This window comes from Cyprinus carpio, chromosome A21, assembly GCF_018340385.1.
Source record: "Cyprinus carpio isolate SPL01 chromosome A21, ASM1834038v1, whole genome shotgun sequence".
In the NCBI taxonomy this organism is placed as follows: domain Eukaryota; kingdom Metazoa; phylum Chordata; class Actinopteri; order Cypriniformes; family Cyprinidae; genus Cyprinus; species Cyprinus carpio.
Window position 1 is genome coordinate 21230260 of NC_056592.1, and position 21040 is coordinate 21251299.

Genomic DNA, 21040 nt, shown 5'->3' on the forward strand with positions numbered 1-21040 from the left:
GATCCTCAAAGAGAAGAGAAGCTGATGTTGTGTGTGTGTGTGTGTGTGTGTGACGTCTCAGGACGGCTGCTCTGCGTGTGTGTCGGAGCTTTGTGAAGTTCAGCGAGTTCTCAGGTGCTTCGCTCACCTCTGATGCTGTCTTGATCACAGCACAAGTGTCTCTGAATGCTGTCTGTGTCACACACACTTTCATGAGTGTGTCAGAGATCACATAAAAGCAGGAGAGTTCTCTTTCTCTCTCCTTTTCACTTCACCTTCATTCTCTCATCTCCACTACTCTCCTTTCCCATCTGTCTATTGATCTCATTCTATATATTATCTAAATACAAACTCAATTCAAATGAGAGCTTCTCACCATGGGCAAATGTTTATACTGTTTATGTGGATTTACACTTTCAGTGCAGCTGCATATTTCCATATCAGGTACATTAATGTACTACAAGAGGGTTATAGATATGAAATAATGGTCACACTTTATTTTAGGGACCGATTATTATTATTAACTAACTATTAGCTATGACTTTTGCCTCAATAAACTCCTAATTTGCTGCTTATTAATAGTTAGTAAGGTAGTTGTTAGTTTAGGTATGGGGTAGAATTAAGGGATCTAATTTATGTTCATACAGAATAAGACATTAATATGTACTCTATAAGTACTAATAAACAGCCAGTATGCTTGTAATATGCATGCTTATAAGCAACTAGTTAATAGTGTGAATTGGTCCCTAAACTAATGTGTTACCAAAATAATTTTCTGAATGTGTCGTGACATGCTGAACTGCAACCACTGTAAGTGGCCTTTTGCAAATTCAAGTAGAATTATAATGAAGAAACTTTAAAACATTCAGTTGTCACACTGCAAAGCCATTTAAAATGTACTTAAAGAAGACAAAAAGGTAAAAAAAAACAAAGGCCACTATTTCCAGATCCTGATATTGAGGATATGCATTCAGTTCATACAGTTTAACCCCATGTAGTAATACTGATAAAAATAATCCATATTATGCATTTATAACTTATTGAATACTGAAGGTGTACTGAATGCTGCCAAGGGCATGAACAAAACCTCACAGGGCCCAGCTGTGGTCTATCACTTTATAAAATCTAAAATGTCCCAAAGGTTAATTTTTTTGACATAAAAACTTTAAAACTTTCATGCCTTTTATGTTCAGTTTTTTTCTTTTCTTTTTTCAAATGACTTTTATGTTCAGTTTTATTATATTTTACTTTCATCCCAGAGGCAGACTTTCCCTTTTAAACTATGAAAATCCATCATAAAATATGAATGGCAGTATCTTTTTATACTGAGTGCAAATATCCAACCTGGCTGAAAAAGGCAATTTTTTTTTGCTAACTCCAAACACCTCTGATATTTCACTTACAACACACACAACACAAAAAGACACAGTGAGAGAAAAGAGACAAAAAAAAAAAAAGTGATGACAACTGAAAAAATGTGAGTGAATATCTTTTCATTTATACATTGATGCATGTTTATGCACATTTTTGTGAGTCAAATATTTATTTGAAGTTCCCCAGAGATTTTAAGCTAATATTTTAATAATTTAACAACACCTTTGCGTTAATAAGCACATGATAGATCTTTTTTTAGTGCTTAAGTGTTTTGTTTTGAAATAATGGTGACACTTTACTTAAAGCCTTAATGTATAATGCATTATACATTACCAAACCAAAGTTTAAATTCATTATAATATTTGAAGGTTTGTTTGTCATTGTTTCAAAGCATTATACTTTCTAAAGATGTAAAAATAATTAGATAAGTATGTGATTATAATTATTCATGAGATCATATAATGCATTAGAGGTGCATTACGAGGCATAATTAATGTATTAAAACTATACTTTTAACAAGCATTATGTATAAAGACTTTAAAAATTATTTATTCAGTTTTATATTTTAATGATTCTTTTAATTATTAGCTTGAACCCCAGACGGGAAACCCGGACAGAAACTATGGATTGTGACTGTTTACCTTGCATTGTCTATGAGTATAAATCATGAGTCAGTTTTGTTCCACCACCAATGCGCTTATAAGTCTATCCATCTTTCCATACAGCAGAAAACAAAAATCAGTCAACACAATATGACACACTGTGTCTCTGCACTGAGCTAAGCCTGTTATTTGTCATCCCACGAAAGTGAATTTTTCAGACGTTGTGATGAAATCATCTTTTATCTTGATGCTGTAAATATTTCTGTGGACACAAACAGAAGCAGGAGAGCTTGAAAAGGGCGCTTCTAAAATATTAATGAGTGCATGAAAGCAGAGGGAAAATAAACCCAGAAAGACATACCAAATAACTGCCAGAGAAACACAAATGCTCCAAACTTTTACCCTTTTTTTCACCACTTAACCATCTGTTACATTAAACCTCCACAGAACAAATAAATAAGCAGAGCTGCTGAAAAACGATGGCGCTGAAACAAATAAATGAGAGAAATGAGACCTCGACAGTCTCGTCTTTTCATACAGAGCTTAAGCAGCACAAACATCTGATCCAAATAACAGCCTATTACGGGGTGTAATGGACTGCACTCAACCAATAAAGTGCTTTCTAATAAAGGGCTACTCTGTAAACAATACAGCACCGCGCCAGAATCAAGAGGCCCCTTTAAACGAGCCCATTTGCCTGGGTCCACTATTGTCATTTCATGGACTGCTTTTAGAGGGGCGTACGGAGGATATTTTTCATGTGTTTCATTACATGATCCGGCTATTACACATCTGTCTGTTTATCTACCCGTGCGACTGTCTGCCTTTATCTGCTTCCCGAGAGGAAGGGCTGAGGATCGTACCGAGAAGTGAAATCTGCTTTGATCCGTGCGGCTGCAGGTCCAAGCCGTTCTTCAGCCAGGTGAGTTTAGGGTTTGGAATACCATCTGCATGGCAGCGCAGGCTGGCAGCAACGCCGGGTTCCTGGGCTTGAGTCTCCGGATAGACCAGGATTACTGGAGGCACTGGAAGGACAAAGAGACAGAAGCAGACTGTGAACAACAGAGAAAGTGATTCAAGTCCAGAACAACTGCTTTGTTTTGGATTCCCCTCCTTGTGTCAGTCAGAAACGGTCATTTAAGTGAACGTGATGGGATTTGCGTACCGTATCGAGATTTCCTCACGCGGCTGTATCGCTCTTCAATTAGACAAAACAAGCTCTCCAACAATCACGCTTATTGTCTGCGTTAATTGAAAATCCTTCCAGTATTTTTTCTCTCACAAATATAATACAGCAAGTGAAACTGGATTGTTATCTTTGTTTCAATACAGTGTTTGTTTTTCTCCCTTTGTATGCCGCGATGAAGAACGATGCCTTGAAGGGTTGAATGATCAAAAGGTGAAAACTATTTTCTCTTGCAACAATTTCAAAAGGACTGAATGCAATCACATGGCTCTTTTGTTTAGTAGCAGTTATTATACTGTATATCAGGGGTTAGTGTTGCTGATACCAAGCCAATACTTAATTTAAAACATAGCAATTTCAGCCTTTCCACAGTACCGGGTCGTTCTGGTACCTGCCAATAGGAGACTGCTTTCAAATGCTCCTGTATTTGTGTGAAATTTGTTGTGTCATCATTTTCGAGTTCCTCTGTTTTCATAGTCCTCACTACAACATGAAATTTGGGAAAAACTTGGAAGAGCATCTGTGAGTTTTTGGTGGAAAAACGTATATAATGTCCGGTTTCTTGCACACAATGATTGTTTTGCTTCATAAGACCTCAATATATCATCTGTAGTCACAAGTATTCATTTTCTGTTGCCTGATATGCTTTTTTTGACTCTCAAAACAACAAAACCCTACTGTACAAATTAAAAAAAACATCAATAAAACCATACATTTCCACAGAATAAAAAAATCAACAACAAAATCTAATTCCTCAACACACATAAAATCAACACCAAACTCTCATTTGCAACGCACATGATATCACTGCCACGCTTGCTTTCATTATTACTAGTGTTGGGGAAAGTTACTTTTAAAAGTAATGCTTTACAATATTGTGTTACTCCCTAAAAAAGTAACTAATCATGTTACTTAGTTACTTTTTATGGAAAATAATGCGTTATGTTACTTTTGTGTTACTTTTTCTCATCTGTGCTGGGTTTGCTTTTCTTTAAGTTCTCTTCCATAAAAAAAAGTAATCTAAAGTAATTTTTGCTCATTAGTACAGTTTAATTGGATCATCGAAGGTCAGAAGCAAAGACACTGGTTAATTAAACTGGATTAAATACATAAAGGATATTTGTGTTATTTTACATATTTAATTACTGCAGGTTTGCGTCATGACTCGTAACTCATGTTACTTGTAATGCGTACAATGCTTATTACTATAGTTAAATTGTGTAACATGGTCACGTCATTGAAAATGAAGCTACACTGCTTCATTTATCCATTTCACAATTTTAACAGACATTACAATAACAGTCCATGAAAGCAAACATATATGAAAGATTCTACTACTAACCATTCACCTGGAGCACGTGGGTCTGGGACAGCTCCTCATAGCCGTCCGCGTGACAGCTGTAGTTCCCCATGTGAATCGTAGTCACCTTAGTAATGTAGAGCGAGCCGTCATCACCAAAGTCCTAATTGAAAGGAAAGAAAGACACAGAGAATAAAACAGCAGGAAGTCACAGGATGAATAGACGATGCATCAGCGGTGTCCCATGAGCGCGCGGGCACACAGGTTTGTTCCTCACTGTCGTGCTCTCTCAGGCTGATAAATGGTAAGGGTTAAAAATATAGCCAGCATTAGTGTGATTAATGAAGCCGGTTGTGGTTTTGTGAGGATGCATCCCCTCATCTGGGGCTTCGGGCCGACTCAAGGGGGATTAAAACATTAAACTGTTTTGTAGTTATATGAGTTTGCAGAGGGTAAATGATTTAAGGACACGAAAGCTCGCTCTTAAACCCTAACACACCTGCAGCTTTATAGGGCGCGTTCTGAAAAGGGCTCGACTGCCGTACTGGGAACAAAACAGCGATTTGTTTGTTTAGGAGGTCGTCGCTAATCCAGCAAGATGGATGATCGGCTCTCGTAAAAATACAACTTTGCCTCCGAGTGCTGAAGTTTTAGGATGAAGAGGGCAGAAGTGACTTTCTTCCAAGGACATGATGAAACCTAACGTCAAAAACAAATTACTTTTTTTATTAAATAAAGATTATGTGACTGATAGTACCTCACCTCTGCTATAATGCTGATGTTATGCTGCATAAGAAGGAGTGGTTTTCATCACTGCATCTGTATTGGCTGCCACTTTCAGATGAAATCTAATTATGAGTTTGTCATTCATTTTTTGAAATCAATTGTAAGATAATGTCTTGTGATGAGGTTTAACCAAAAGAACAGCACCAGAACTATACAGTTAAAAGAGTGGAAAACACAAAGACACAAGGGAAATTAAGCTGCAATCGGTTTTGGAAATGGCAATATTTCCAACTTTGAAATTAATCAGAGATAAGTCTGTGCCAATTCATCTCTTAAGGAGAAAAAATAAAGAAGCCGTCTGACACAGTTTTAACTAATAAACCATTAGACATGTCATGTTTTTTGGTAATGCAATGAAGCGCCGTATAAATGGTATATGAATATGATAATCATCTGAACCCTTCACTGCACCACAGCCTGTACATTAATTTTATTGAAAGAGTATTGTATTAATAAAACACATGAAGTGAAAGTAAATGAGAAGGAATGATACGAGCCTTAATGAAATATTGGGCAGTTAAGATGTGCCATATTCATACACCACGATATTTACATGATACTGCATAAAACCCGTTTACAGCAAGTCTTGTCTGGTACTCAAAACCAGTGTTTTGTCTGGTACCCAAAACAGTATTAACAGTCTTTTATCAGCCAAGAAGTTGACTGAGAAAACTAGAGAACAGCAGAAGCTAGAGACAAAGTGATGATAAAAATGAGCATGCTATATTGACAAGTGCGACAGAAACTGACAAATACTGAATGCACCCAAATTACTCCACAGCACTAAACCACGCCATATGCCTCAGTTTTAAAGATCAGTCAACAGTGAGAAATCATGTAGAATAAACTCATCGTTCCCCCTGGGACGGTATAAATGATCTGTCTGAGGAATCAGAGCCAATCAATGCAAAAGACCTGTTCCTCACAATCAAAGCACAATTACACATGCTGATGCTTCGGTTTTCTGGCACAAGACACAATCATGTATTTATTTAGTTTCCCATTTTGTCTGGACCGTGTCAGTCTTCTGATTCTTTCTTTGGCTGCTTATGAAGCTGAATGTGTCATTCAGCACTCTACACTAGTTCTCGTTGACCCACATGTCGTTGTTGATTGGGTCAGTGTTGCAACATTCAACAAACACTTCATTAACATGCAATTAGAGTACTGTAATGAGCGAGCACGTAAACACAACCCCATGCTGTCAGGAACGCAGGTGAGCTAAACACAAGTGTGACACACCTCATTAAGCACCCATTCCCAACCTGAGCTTGTCTACTTCTCAGTCCTTTAAAGTCCTTTAAAATCAGCACGGCTCCTGGCCCAACTCCTGAGACCACGATCATTATGTTCTTTTCAATTACTTCATATGAAGTGCAGAAACACAAATATGTTTAGTAATTGGAAATGGAAAGCGTGTGCCTCAGAATACTGAGCGTGTGTCCTGATAATGAACATCAACATTTGTAATTTGTGTTGGCATGAGCTTCTATTCTAGAACATACTGATTAATTGATGAAAATCAATGCAACTGGACCCTGACTGAGCTTTGTGTTCTGGATGATTATCAGATATTCAGCAGCTGCCCAATTAACAGGAGGATGTAAGCGTTTCACATCAGAAAAGAAGCTCTGCAGGGTTCCTCACCTTGAGAAGGTGTTCTCAGCACAACATTCCCTTATAATCCAGAATACTGTGAAAGCCTCACATCACACAGGATGCATATAACCAAGTTATCCTGTCACAATAAGCCTATATATGGGCCTAAATGTAAGATTAATGTATTTGAATTGCATATAATATTTCCATACATTTGGATTACACAGTTTTAACAAAGTAATAAACTTAATCATTTTTGTCAATCATACATAAATGAAACAAGTCTGCACTCAAAAAATGATGGCAGGAAGATGAACTGTGTCATTATTTGTGCAGCTCAGTTTGGTGATGCTAGTGACTTTAGCTTTGAAGTTATGATTTTTAATACGGAACTCACACTTTAAAATTATTATTATGTTTTTGGTGTTTAAAAATTACTTCCATGACCATTTGTTGATGACTATGATATGAGCCGTCATATGAATATGAATATAAATATGAGCCAGTTGAAGTAGTGGTAAGATTACTGCATCAAAAAAAAAAAAAAAAAAAAAAAAAAATATATATATATATATATATATATATATATATATATATATATATATATATATATATATAAAAATACATTTTATGTAATAATTTTTTTTTTTTTTTTTTGCATCTGCAGTATATATTATTATTATTATTATTATTATTTCAGTTATTATTATTTTTTATTATTAATTTACATTGTGAAAACAAGTGCATTATTCACTGGCCCAGATCTGTCAAAAACAAGCAATATTTAAGGAGTTAAAATGTTTAAAATGTGAGTTTGAATCCAATTTGGATTTGATCAAATCAATTTAGATTGATGATACATATGTAATCCTAGTTAATATGTATTTAAAACATTCAACGCCTGCTTCTTAACTACTTTTTTGTATGTTACATGTATGTTTGTATGTTTGACAAATAGGTATCACATCAAGTTTAGTAGTTTATGTTTAAACTGTGTAATCCAAATGGATTTAAATTTTATAAGCAATTAAAATACGTGAATTTGTCAGACAACCAAAACATGTGCTTCATGAGATATATATAAACCATTAGAATACTGGTCAGTATTTCATGCAGGGGAGACCGGGGTTAATTCTCTAGCAGTGATTAATTATGTCGTCTTCAAAACCCACTTAAATTACACACAATGCTATTGGGGCAAGTCATCACAAAGGTTCAAAGACTTCTCAGCGAATTGCATCTTTATTCTCAGACATAATGGTGTTGATATCAAAGTACTCACATTTATATCCTCTAGATCTAGGAAGTTGAGGATGATGCCGTTCCTCTTCCATATGATGGGTGGTCTCAGGGTGCCCTGAATGGCACAGGACAGCACGGCGCTCAGGCCGACGGTCACTGTTGTGATGCTCAGACGCTTGTCATCGGCTAGACTGAGCTGAATGACCTCTGCAAGACAAAACAACATTATTGCAATTTAATTAGCCCACGCATTTACATGATTTACCTGAAAAATGCTATGCAATTTATATGTGCTTTTTATTTATTAAGGTGCTTGAATGTTAAAATACTTTCTGCTGTTTCAGTTTAATATGCAGAGTGATTATTAGGCTGTCTCTCTGTGACAATAAAATATTTCAACAGAGATCCCTAAACATGGTTGACAGGTCGAGAAAATGAAGTAAACCTTCAATACAGAATGTATAAATTCAAAAGAAATGCTCTGATTGGAGGATTTAAAATCTTGATATCTGGCAACCATGAACGCTTGAAGATCTGTTAACAATGCAGGATAACACAAATGCCACATTAAAATTAAATGTTTCAGGATAAATAACCAGCAGGCAAATATTATTCCAGCTTCATGCATACTTTTTTTTTTTTTATCAAAACTTGAATGTGGGTAAGTTTCAATAAAATAAATAAATAACAAAAGGCTGAGAAAATTGTGTTTTTGTCAAAGACTATGACCAGAGAGGATTCAGAACAATGAACAAAACATTGATAGAGTAGAATTCATCAAGACCTCTAAAGCTGCACAGTCCTAAAACACTTTCTGAATTATTCGTCATTCAGTAATGTTAATATGCTGTTTAATGTTTGATGGTCGCATTATTTTACATATGCATCTTCTTATACTGTATATGTGATCGCTTGTTTCTGCTGCTTCTTCGCCTGTGTTTTGATCCAGAGATTCTGTACTCTTTAAGAAGATGCATAATAAGATGCCCCCTACTGTATTACAGTGAAAACACAGAAAGAAATAAAAATCTGTCAATGCCAGGGAAAGAGTAATCAATTCGAAAGAAGAAGGTTAAGGTTAAAGTGTGATTTGTCCCTATTTGATTTCACCCTATTTTCCATCATTGCCTCTGTTAATTTCCCGTTTATTAATATGAGCTGCTTTGACACAGTCTGTATTGTATAAAGCACCATAGAAATAAAAGTAAGTTGACTTGACTTGATGAGACATTTGATCATTTGATGAACAGTGCATCTGAGGAGAGCAAACAAGAATGGCCCAGACATCGCAAATGTCTCCGACTGACCTCAGGTCAATAACAGTCTGGTTTTCAGATCAGTCATTTCACAGCTAGCTTGAAAATAACAGTGCTGGTGTGCTGATGGTGACTTGAACCCTCGTGTCCTTTTGCATTCTGCTGGACGCTCTCTGGCACAAACATGTTGTTTGCATGACGGTTACAGGAGGGTTTAATTCTTTCAAATGAAAAGAGGTCATTTAGTTGATGTTCAGAGAGAGCACTGCGGAGCTGAACACATTGATTTGTCCTGGTTAGAGGGAAAATGAGTTCCTGCACCTGCCTATCAAATTGCAGCCATCAGATGTGAAAATGCAGCAGGTGCAAGAGGAGGAACGGCCCGTCGCTTTAGACATGTGCACCACTGCAGCCAATGCACACACAGGACTGTTCACTAACAAAGACTTGTGATCCACTGTGATCCAGACACCTGTGAAAGCTGAGTCTGAGCCTGACTGCGCTGCACATCTGTTAGAGTGCTCTTCTCCATCATTTCATCATGCTTTAGTGAAATTCTGCTGCTGAGATCGCTAGAAAATGTCCTTAAACACGTGTCTTTGACACTGAATTCTGTTGACTTGCTGTTTCTAATTCTGACATTCGTGAAAAAGACTCAGGACTGACTGCCAAATGCAGGAATTTCTAATTCCATAAAGGTACTGCATCATATTTGACATGCAAAATCTAATACATGCCTTCTGTTGTCTGATTGAGAGTTTATGCTTTTTAGCAAATAAAAGGTCTATATAATTTTACAAACACCCAACTTCAGTGCATGCTTCATGTGTCGTTTTGCTGTGAAATCTTTACTGATAAATATAAAGTGAGCATTAAAAAAAAATTGATATTGTTAGATGAACACTTATTGGCTGAAGCAGCTTAGTTTTACTTGATTAACCAGACATTATTTTTTAGAAAAATCAGTGAGTCTCAAATATGATCATCACAATTTATTTGTTCATCTCTCAATCATCATTGTATTGCATTACATTATAAGTTTTGGTCACAAAACTAAGCATTACATTTCATCTTACTAAGACATATTATTGGAGATATAGTGACAACTATTATTTATATAATTTTATGTACGTATCTGCTATACTGTTATAAAGATGTTATAATGATTTACATTAAAATCATCAGAATTTCATCTTATTTTCTAACCATATAAATACCAGCATCTCCACCAATTTGCATATTTTTACTCAGTTTGGGCCTCAGCTTTTATAAGAATCGCATTCTTCTACTATATATCTCATTATATGAGCTATAAAAACCTGATGTATCAAGTATGATCCTTGATAAAATCACATATTAAAAAAAAAAGAAGTTAATATAAGTGTTCAATAAACTTAAAAATAAATCAATTTCAATTTCTGTCAAGATTTACAAGGTTAAGTACACTTCAGAAACTTTGAGAAATCTTGAAAAGCTTTGTCTCTGGTCCAGCGGTAACAATTACATTACAGTCATGAGAGAGAACTGTTCAAAAGAGAGAGCATAACTAAATGTAGCACCTCATTATTACATCCCCAGGTGATGATATTTCTTTTGTCAAACATAACTTTCACCAAACCAGTGTGTATACGTAGCCTTAGAATAGCACATCAGAGGAGGAAGTTTTACAAAAGCCTAGACAACTTCTCCTCACAAGAGTATAAAAGTGAATGCATCCACGCACAGACTCAGCCCTCAATCCCTAAACCCAAAAACAGCTTCACATTTTACAGCAAATATAAAACCTAGCATCTCCCTTTCAGGATTCAGCAGATGCCTCGTCGCTGTGCTTCTCATTTTTAGCCTCCAGCAATGAAAACACTTTCCTTTTTCCTGGCACCATGTTGATTTTCCCCAGCAGAAGAGGCCTGGTTTGAGATTGTTTACCACCCAGACACACACACACATGCACGCACACACACACACACACACACACACACACACACACACACACACACACACACACACACACACACACACACTCACACACACACACACACACACACACACTAGTCTCTGAGGCAGAGATGCAGACAGACTGATGACATATCCATTGCCCATGGCGGTCCTCCTGCTGGATAGGGTTGACATGACATTATCTCTGTAATGACTCTTTGTGTTCCCCTCTCACCTAAAAATAGCCCTTCTCACAAGTAATTGACTTGCCCAGTATTTGCAAACTATTGATCCATCAAAGCTAGGTGTTATTGCCGGCACCAGCCAAAGGCAAGAGCGCTCATTTCCCACCTAAATAAAAGCATCCTGCGGGGTTTTTTAGACAAATGCAAAGCACTCAAAATGCCTCCTCAGTCGGAGAAGAAAGGTGCATCACCAGCCAGAGCGTCTTTTTCATATGACAATATAACAGATATACTTCTTTGAACAGCTCTCCACTGTGGCACTACGGCTCTGCTTCTGAGCAGCTGATAATGCTAATGTTCTGTTTACAGCCGTGTGTTTGTAGTCTTATTTGGCCGGGATTAATTTTACTGGAGAGATTGAGTTAATGTGCATATTTGTAATATTTGCCTTTAACTCTTTCCCTGCCAGCGTTTTTTTTTTTTTTTAAGTTGCCAGCCACCGCCAGCATTTTTGATCAATTTCACAAAAGTTTTTTGTTGTATGAAGATCTGAACATGCAGTTTGTCAAAAATAAAGAACAGCGCTTCTGCATTTAAACAAAATCAGTTTTATTCTAGTTTTATGCATTTTAATCAACACTTGAATGTGGGAAAGTTTTATGAAAATTTTTTTTAGTGTTGCGCCCTGACTTGTATTTTGTAAATTAAAGTATGATCCTGAAAAAAACTCACTTGAGGAAGACATGTAACGAACACACTTAGAACAGCTGATTTAAAAACCTCCATGCGTTTCATGTCTGAAATGGGAGGAGAAAGAGGATTGAGTTTTGCATGCACAGAACTGAAGCAGTTTTAGTGAGTGTGTTCGGTTATTACCCATCTTCCAAGTGTTCATACCAGTTCTCATGTGACACACAGTAACTGTCAGATCTCTCGCACTCATGGCATGTGGATTTATTAAAGGTGTCTCAGTGAGCATTGTGCCTAAAATAAGATTAAACAGCAACACCTCCATAAAGCACAACACCTGCTGGCTGCAAACACTCTTAAGAGTGCAAACAGCGTAACTGCAGGCTGCTATCACATGCACAACAGAACAACTTCTTTCACACCAAACTGCTCTTATTTCTTTATATAGCTAGGTGAGTAGATCAAAACATGCGTTCATGCCCCTGAGGAAATGAACATGCTGAGGTATCTGCAGCACACACACACACACACACACACACACACACACACACACACACACACACACACACACACACACACACACACACACACACACTTTCCATTTGATACAACAGAAATAAGTCACAGAAATAACATTTTAACATTTCACTACTTGACTTGATTTATTTGATTGTGATTGGTCAGTTGTAGCACCGGGCAGTTAAATATCTTTGCATAGTGACACTAAACTGTCCATATTTAACCACTGATTTCATACATGCATGCATGCATACATACATACAAATGTACATAAATAGTGGTCAAAAATATATTTTGAATATATGTTAAATATATGTTGCAAACAATAAAGCTCAATAGGTTTAAACCAAAACATATTTCAAAATGTATTTCAGAGCAAGAAATTACTTTTCTGATTTTATAGTAGCCTACTGTATATTTATGCTAAATGGAAATATGGAGAGAGAGGAAAACCAGACTTCCAATGGTTTACTAATAATTTCATGGAACTTTGTGAAGTAGTTTCTTGCTGAATTTTATTTTAATTTTATGTTCTATATGTTCACAACAAATAAAGTTTTTCTTAATTTGATATAATGTTTATATATATTTTTAATATGTTCATGGTAAATATATTGGAAACACGGGAGCTCTGAGTGGTAGAAGTGCCAAAATGATCATCAGCAAGAGATCCTCGTGAGGATGTGGTTATTGTCTCAGCTGAAGAAAGGCTCTGAGATGGTGGGAGGAGAATATCACACTTGTGATTAGATTGGCTTTTATAATGCACGGGTGTGCATGAGGCCACGGGTTCGGGATGGTTCCGCTGTGCTCTGCATTTAAGAAATGTTGACATTGATTCCACCATCCTGCCCTGAAGGGCCAACCTCAATTACAGAGCCAATTAATTTACATCCCACGAAATAAAAACGACTTGACATCAGCAAATGTGTTCTTGGAGGCTACATAAAAAAAAAAAGAAATATATATATATATATATATATGTATGTAGAAGTGCTGGGCAATGATTAAAATTTTCGATCATTTATTAATCTCATTGTTATGCACAAAATTCAACAATGGCTACGTTTACATATACAATTTTTGGTTCAATCGGACTGAATTCATTCCGATTGATGAATCTGATTGTAGTGCTTACATGAACGCTAAATAAAGTGATCGGGTTGATGTGTGCGATAATATCACACCAAACAAAAAATCAAAACAGAAATTTATAAAAAGAAACTGAACACATAAAAAATATATAAAACCTAAATTTAAAAACAAAATAAACTACGTTTTTTTCTGATAATATAGCAGTTCCTCACTGTTTGCACATAAATCGAGTGTTTCATGCACTCGTCAATCGTATTAGAAGAGGAATAAACTCTCCAACATGGTTTCTTTATTTGTGGGTATTCAGCAGAATTAATATTTACCCATTTATGGATAAATATACATATTAACTGCTGTGCTGCTCATATTTATCATGCGAAAAAAAAAAAGTACATTGTTTGTGCAAAGAATATAAAAACATAAAAACTCATACATGGGTATTTTTTCTTTTTTATATTTCATAAAATTATAAGGGGTATTTTTTCATTCTAATAAGGGCATTCTAATTGTATTCTAAGGCTTCAACGCGCAGTGAATGCAATTGGACTCTCAAGACGTGTTTTTGTTTGTTTTTTTGCAAAGTCGGTGACTCAATAAGCTCTACTTTTTTATCTCTCAGTCCCTCACAGTCACATACAGCACAATGCTATTATGTCAGAGGAATGTCTTTAAATTCTAATGAAGGAAAAAATCATACCTTCTGTTGTCTTCTTTTAAAAAACTTCAAAGGTTGCGCTTGAACCATTTTGAACGAAAAATTACAGACACTTTCTTCAGCTTGTGCTCAGCTAGTTACAGTACCGAGTTCTGATTGGCCAATCCCCGCTATTTAGTTCATGAATTATAATAAGTAGAGGATTTTAACATTTAATTTGCATGATAAATTTTACATAATACACAAGATTATTAATCTAAAGGGGATGGTTAGGGGGGATGGTGCTTTCACGGGGGATGTGTTTTGTAATTTTTTTCCACCAGGGGGATGCCATCCCCTCGCACCCCCCTTGAATTAGACCATTGTATATATATATATATATCAAAAAAAAAAAAAAAAAAAAAAAAAAAAAATATATATACACAAACACACACACACACACACACACACACATATATATATATATATAATATATATATATATATATATATATATATATATATATATGTATATATGTATATATGAATAAATGTCTTAAGCTGGATGCCTTTAAATGCTTTACTACTTTTCATTCTTGTTTCTTAATCTTCTCTCTTCTCAGTAATATAAAGCACTGTCATAAACAAGTGGAGCAGGTGAAGACTAGTAAGGAAACAGGATGGTGCTCCTCATTCTGCTGCAGCATTCAGTTTCAGTATTCCATGCCTCAGAGAAACAGAAAATAGACTAAAACAACAGGGATCCTATAGTCATTGACAAACTGGAAATATCTATCTATTTGTTTTTTAACTCTTGTTGTCCTGGAAAAGTCATGGAAATGTTAGAGCAAATATAAAGGTTCTGTTATGTTGGGATTTAAAGGGTTTCTGTTTCTGTCTGAGATTTGTAGGGCTGCAATTGCACTGAAGAGTAGAGTCTGTGTTTATGTAAGGATGGGCCAAAAACAATGACATTATGTTGCATGTTACATTATTTTAAAGTCAGTAGCTGTGTAGTTGTCAATGCAGCGTTGTCTGTTTGCTGGTTACATTAATTCATGCATTACTAGCTTATGATTCAGAGATTTGAGTTAAATTGATGTATTAGGTTTAACAAAATCCTTTAATTCAGTTAAGTTTCAAATACACAAATTATTTGAATAGTCATTGCAGTTTAATAATTGTACATAAAGAAATAATGCATAACACTCCCTAGCAAATGCTCCCCATACACTCTTTTGTCTTTGTATCACAACTTGCAATAAAACTTTGATCTACTTAAGTCTTTAATTGGACTGAACTAATTTCAGCTTGTAAAACTTTTTTTACAAAAAGTTTTCTGGTAACCTACAAATAAACAAGTTGTCTCTACAAAGTGGTAGTAAGCTTTAACTCAAAACGTACTAATTGTTTACTAAATTAGAGTAAACTCCATTACATTTTTTTTCCCAGTGTATACAGTATACATATACACATTTGAAACATTACAAATATCTTTATTGTCCTTTTTGATCAATTCAACACATTCTTGCTGAATGAAAGTATAAATTCTGAATGGTAGTAGTACACACACACACTCACACACACACACACACACACACACACACACACACACACACACACACACACACACACACACACACACATAAAATGTCATAAATTATTATTATGTAAAGTAAAAATTTCAAAGCCATAGTGATGTTCGTTCTTCAATTAATCATTTTTAGAATCTGTTCTTTTTTTAAACAAATGAGCCTAACTAGAGATTATAATTCTGTGTATTCACAAGCTCACGTTTCACACTACATTTCTAAACCCTGGGTTAACGTTCTTCTGTGCATATTTGCAGTGTTGGATAAACACAGCGCTTGACCTGCTTATGGATCGGCTCTAGCATTGCACATCCTCATCTTGTATGCTGCAGACTGCTATCAAGTTTTTCCTAAATTGATTTTTTTAAGACTATAAAGGTAAGAATAAAACACTCCAAAACGTTCTGTTCTTTGCTCCAATTCACGTTTTCCATCAGCATTTGGCATCTCCCCTCCAACGCTAAGCACGGTGTGAAAAGCATTAAATGAAAGTTTGTGAAAACTCGTTTGTCAAACAGAGTGTGACTAGGGAAGAACTAGTTCCCTGCTGAACCAAGATTGATTATCCGCTGATCTTCACCATATACTAACAAAACAGTGAACCTCACACACGGATGACTTTACACAGTAAAAACATAAACGAAAACCAACTCTATCATACACTTCCAAGCTTTTTATCGACAATTTAAAACAACGCAAAATTCAAAGCTGCCATTCAATGCATTAGAACAAACACTTTGAGATGAGAGAATGCTGCTTAGCACTGCATGTCACCTGCTCTCTGTAGATCACAGCGGGACGTAAAGGGCACACGGTGTGATTAATTACCTGCCCGGCGGCTGTTTACTCAACCAGGACAACTTACCAAAACTTAACAAATAAATAAAAAAAAAATGGAAAAAAATGTGTGCTCCGACTAACGGCATGTTCTCAGCATCTTTAAACAGCCAGTCTGTAAAATACAGTCAAATCAGTTCAGTTTCAGTGCACCAATGATCAACAAGGGGTATCATTTATTAATAATAATTACAGAGAAAAAAAAAATAGTGAGAATTGGTCCCCAAACCAAAGTGTGACCCAAGTTTCTTTTAAGAAAGTTTCACACAGCTTAAGAGATGGCAGTAATGGTAAACACTAGACTCATTTCTTCCTCAGCTGTTTTGCATTTATTCCTTTACTAGCAGATTACTTTTACCATCATTTTAACCAAAATCTGGTCACACTTTAGTTTAACAACCAACACTAACTACTAATTAACAAATAAACAATGACTTAAGCCTTAATAAACTTCTAATTTGCTGCTTATTAATATTTAGTAACAGCCAATATGCTAGTAATATGCATGCTAATAAGCAACTAGTTAATAGTAAGAATTGGTCCCCAAACAAAAAAGTTACCCAAAAAAGCACAGCAAGGAACAAAATCTCATGATATTAATTCTGTCTAATACCAGAAATGCCACTGAAATGAAATCAATAGCTTATGTTTGTGTCAAGGTTGTACTTGAATGAGAGAAGACTGGATCCTAAATCAGTCAAAACATTTTAATAAAGAAAAATCAGCAAAATTTTATAATAACAGTAACAAAGCACTTTGAAATCCTTTGACGTTTGTAATGAATTCACAGTTGTAGTCAATAAACTGTAGTCTCTGCATTGTTAATACATTAATAGGTAATGCACAAAAAGTGAGTTCTTCATTAATTGTCACAGTAGTAAAGGACTTGTTAATGAGTTATTAGAAGTAAACAGCTCTTACTTTAGATTATAGGTCCTGGAAATACTAAAGGCAATGACCTACTGTTATGTTTATGTTCTGTTTTGGTTCTGTTACTACCTCCACATTTCCCTGAGTCCCATTTGTCTATTAGTTGCCATATTTTTCGATTAATTAGCTCCACATCTGTTTCTGTTTCTCCCTGATTACGTTCCCAGTATTTAAAGCCTGTGTTCTCCAATATTCTGCTATTAATGTTGATTTGCTTTGTTTGCTACGTGAGTGTCTGCCTGCCCTGTTTTTCCCCGAAGTGAAGATTAAAGACTGTGTTTTAAGTAATAATAAGAGAAACGATAAGAGAAACGAGTAATACCTGGAGACAGTGATAGAACTATTAATAAAGAAACTACAGCCAATCAAACTAAAACAAGAAACAGACCAAAATTCCCAAAACCAGACACAGAACAGGAAATATGTGACAGTATAACTCAACATCATCGCCTAAATGACTGCTAATTAAATGTGAAAAATCACATCAAAATCACATGAGACTCTGACTTCTGGCTATTTTTCACTTCCAATAGTACATTATTAATACTTTCTGATAACTGTTTACTAGCTGAGTATCGCTTACTCTTTCTTTGGACAAAACTGAACAGTATTTAGTGAGAAGCGCTATACAAATAAATTTGGCTTGATTTGAACTGTAGCTCATACTTCCACAGTTTCCAATAGCAGGCCAATTACAGTCTAGATACTCCTGGCAAATTACCATTGATTACTGTATTGTAAACACTCTTGGTCTGACACTAAGCAGAAATGATGTTTACCGTTTGTTCACAAACCAGCGCTGAATGACCATGAACTGATTCATTCATTTCCTACTCTAATAAACCGCTGCGAGTGTAATAAAGACTTTCATTACCAACAAAACAAAAAGTAGCATGTTCAATGCTCATATATAAACAAATATACAGTATAGTTCATAATGAAGTGGTCGCTTATCTCAGTGTGTGCTGTATTCACATTTTATTGTAATACTTGTTTGCCCTGCATCCTGTTTAATTTGGCATTTTCATTTTTTAATTCATGCACCACTTTTAAAACAAGACATTAAAAAGGAACAATACTGACAATTCCTGTTACCTGATCTGAAGAAAATCACAATGCAAGGGCGGTGAGTGGCTGCCAGACCAAATGATATATATTATAGCACAAAATAATAAAGTGAGAAATTCTTCGTTATTGATACAGCATGTCAGGGAACGGCAGCTATCATGTCGTGTCAGGTGTCTTCACTCATGATGGCACAACAGCAGTCTGGTGACTCGTACCGATGGCAAGAGCTTCCAGTCATGTTTATGATCATACTAATGTGATTGCTCAGGGAATTTTTTCTGACCTACAGTATTTAGACGAAGCATGTATGAGGATCTGAACGAAGCAGATTGTTCTGGTGAAACAGACACATTCAATCAGAGATGCTCCTTCAACAGCAACCCTCTGCTTTCTCCTGCAATCCTAAAGAAAGTCAGCGAGGTGTTTTCCACAGTAAATCAGTTTTTGGAAAACGCAATATCACGAAAAAAGGTCAATCTAACCTTGCTTTAGGAGTTTCCTCTTCTTTGATCAAATATAAGGCCTACAAACCATTTTGTTGCAATATGATGGCAGAAATCCCGTCTTCCGACCGGCTTAGTGCAGGACTCAGATGTAATGACAAAGCTGGATACACTGAAATAAAGGAGATTGCTTTTTGTTGCTTCTAGAGCAAACACACTGCGTTAATCGATACTGGCCCAGATTCACTGCATGACGTGTAAATAAAGATGACAAGCAGACAATTAGCAGAAATGAGCAACACTGAATGCTCATTTCAATATATAAAGTAATGTCCCAGAGTCTGATGATGAGAGTACACTGAAAAATTGCTTTTATGCCTCACATAGTATGATATAGTGAGAAAATTAAGCTGAGTTTTATTCAGAGGCCCAAAGTGAGCCAAAATATGCAATTTGGTGCAGGTGATGATATTTCTGATGCTGATTAAATTCTGATGCTTGTAATGTTAATCAATGAGATCTTTATAACATAATAACAGATACTTACATAACATTATATACATATTCGTCACTCTATATTTCCAATAATATGTCTTAGTAACATGATATTTAATGCTTAGTTTGATGATTTAAACATATAATGCAATGGAATGCAATCCAAAGATGAACAAATAAACGTTTCTCTAAACCCTGATGATCATATTTGAGACTCACTGACTTTTGTAAAAAATTATGTCTGGATGATCAAATAGAGCTAAGTTACTTCAGTCCAGTAAGTGTTTATCTTGAAATACTACTACCAATATCAAAGTTATTATTATGTTTACTTTAAATAAATCAGTAAATATTTCACAGCAAAAAGACACGTGAAGCATGAGCTGAAGGTGGGCATTTGTATAATTAATAAGCAAATGGTTTTAGGGTTTTGAACAATTTTGGAAAACGTAAAGATGTGAAATGTGGCTGGTAAAATGTTATTCGTCCACTAATGCTCAGGATGCTCATTGGATCATCTCAGATCATGCAGACCAGTGCTTTCATCAGTAAAGTAGAAAAGAGATGCAACAAATGCTGAGAAAATATCAAATTCATGTTCATGTATTACTCCATTTGTTATGCTGATTCAAGTTTTTGCATTTGTAATGAGTGAATTTCTGCACTGAATAAAAAAAGAAATAAACATAGAAGCATTTTCACTGGTGGTCTCATGCTTTATAAGGCATGATCACACATTATATTACTGGAGGCTTCTTTCTATGTTCTTTAAAAATAGAACTATGTACTTACTGTGCTCGTGGTGTATTACAAACACTTACAGATGTCATCAGATTGGATACAATAACTGATGCTTTTATGGATCGCATTCGAAAGCGAATGTTTTAGTTTTGCTTTGTAACAGTTTCTGCATGGCATAAATTCACATTACATTGTGTTTTCAACACAAACATAATTAATCCACAACCTAAATGTAACCAGTCTTTACAGCTCCTTGATGTAACCGATCAAACCTTTTATATAAACACTCTAAATAAACCCTTTAAAGTTATTAAAAATGCAATAGCGCATTAAGTATATCCTATGCAAAATACAATGCAAACAGCTGTGCAAAACATTGTAAAATATTCATTTGTTGCATGTAATGGTGAACTGCAGCATGCATTTGAGAGAAGAACTAACCGCTGCTGAAACAAGGGATTTAATGACCCTTCAAAGACCTTTTATGTCTTTTAGCACATGCATTAAAAGATATTACGCATTTTATACAGCGAGTTTAAAGTGACAAAAATAC

The 21040-nt window shown here is 35.5% G+C and overlaps 1 protein-coding gene across 1 annotated transcript in view; it reads right to left on the reverse strand.

Annotated features, from left to right (window-relative positions):
- The window catches only part of fstl4 (follistatin-like 4), a 161499-nt gene that overhangs the window by 20458 nt on the left and 120001 nt on the right, over nucleotides 1-21040 (reverse strand). Inside the window, exons 7-9 of the mRNA XM_042711302.1 lie at nucleotides 8109-8275; nucleotides 4484-4604; nucleotides 2819-2980 (exon numbers count right to left, since the gene is read on the reverse strand). Coding sequence (XP_042567236.1) covers nucleotides 2819-2980; nucleotides 4484-4604; nucleotides 8109-8275 — 450 coding nt within the window. The remainder of the gene's footprint in view (nucleotides 1-2818; nucleotides 2981-4483; nucleotides 4605-8108; nucleotides 8276-21040) is intronic.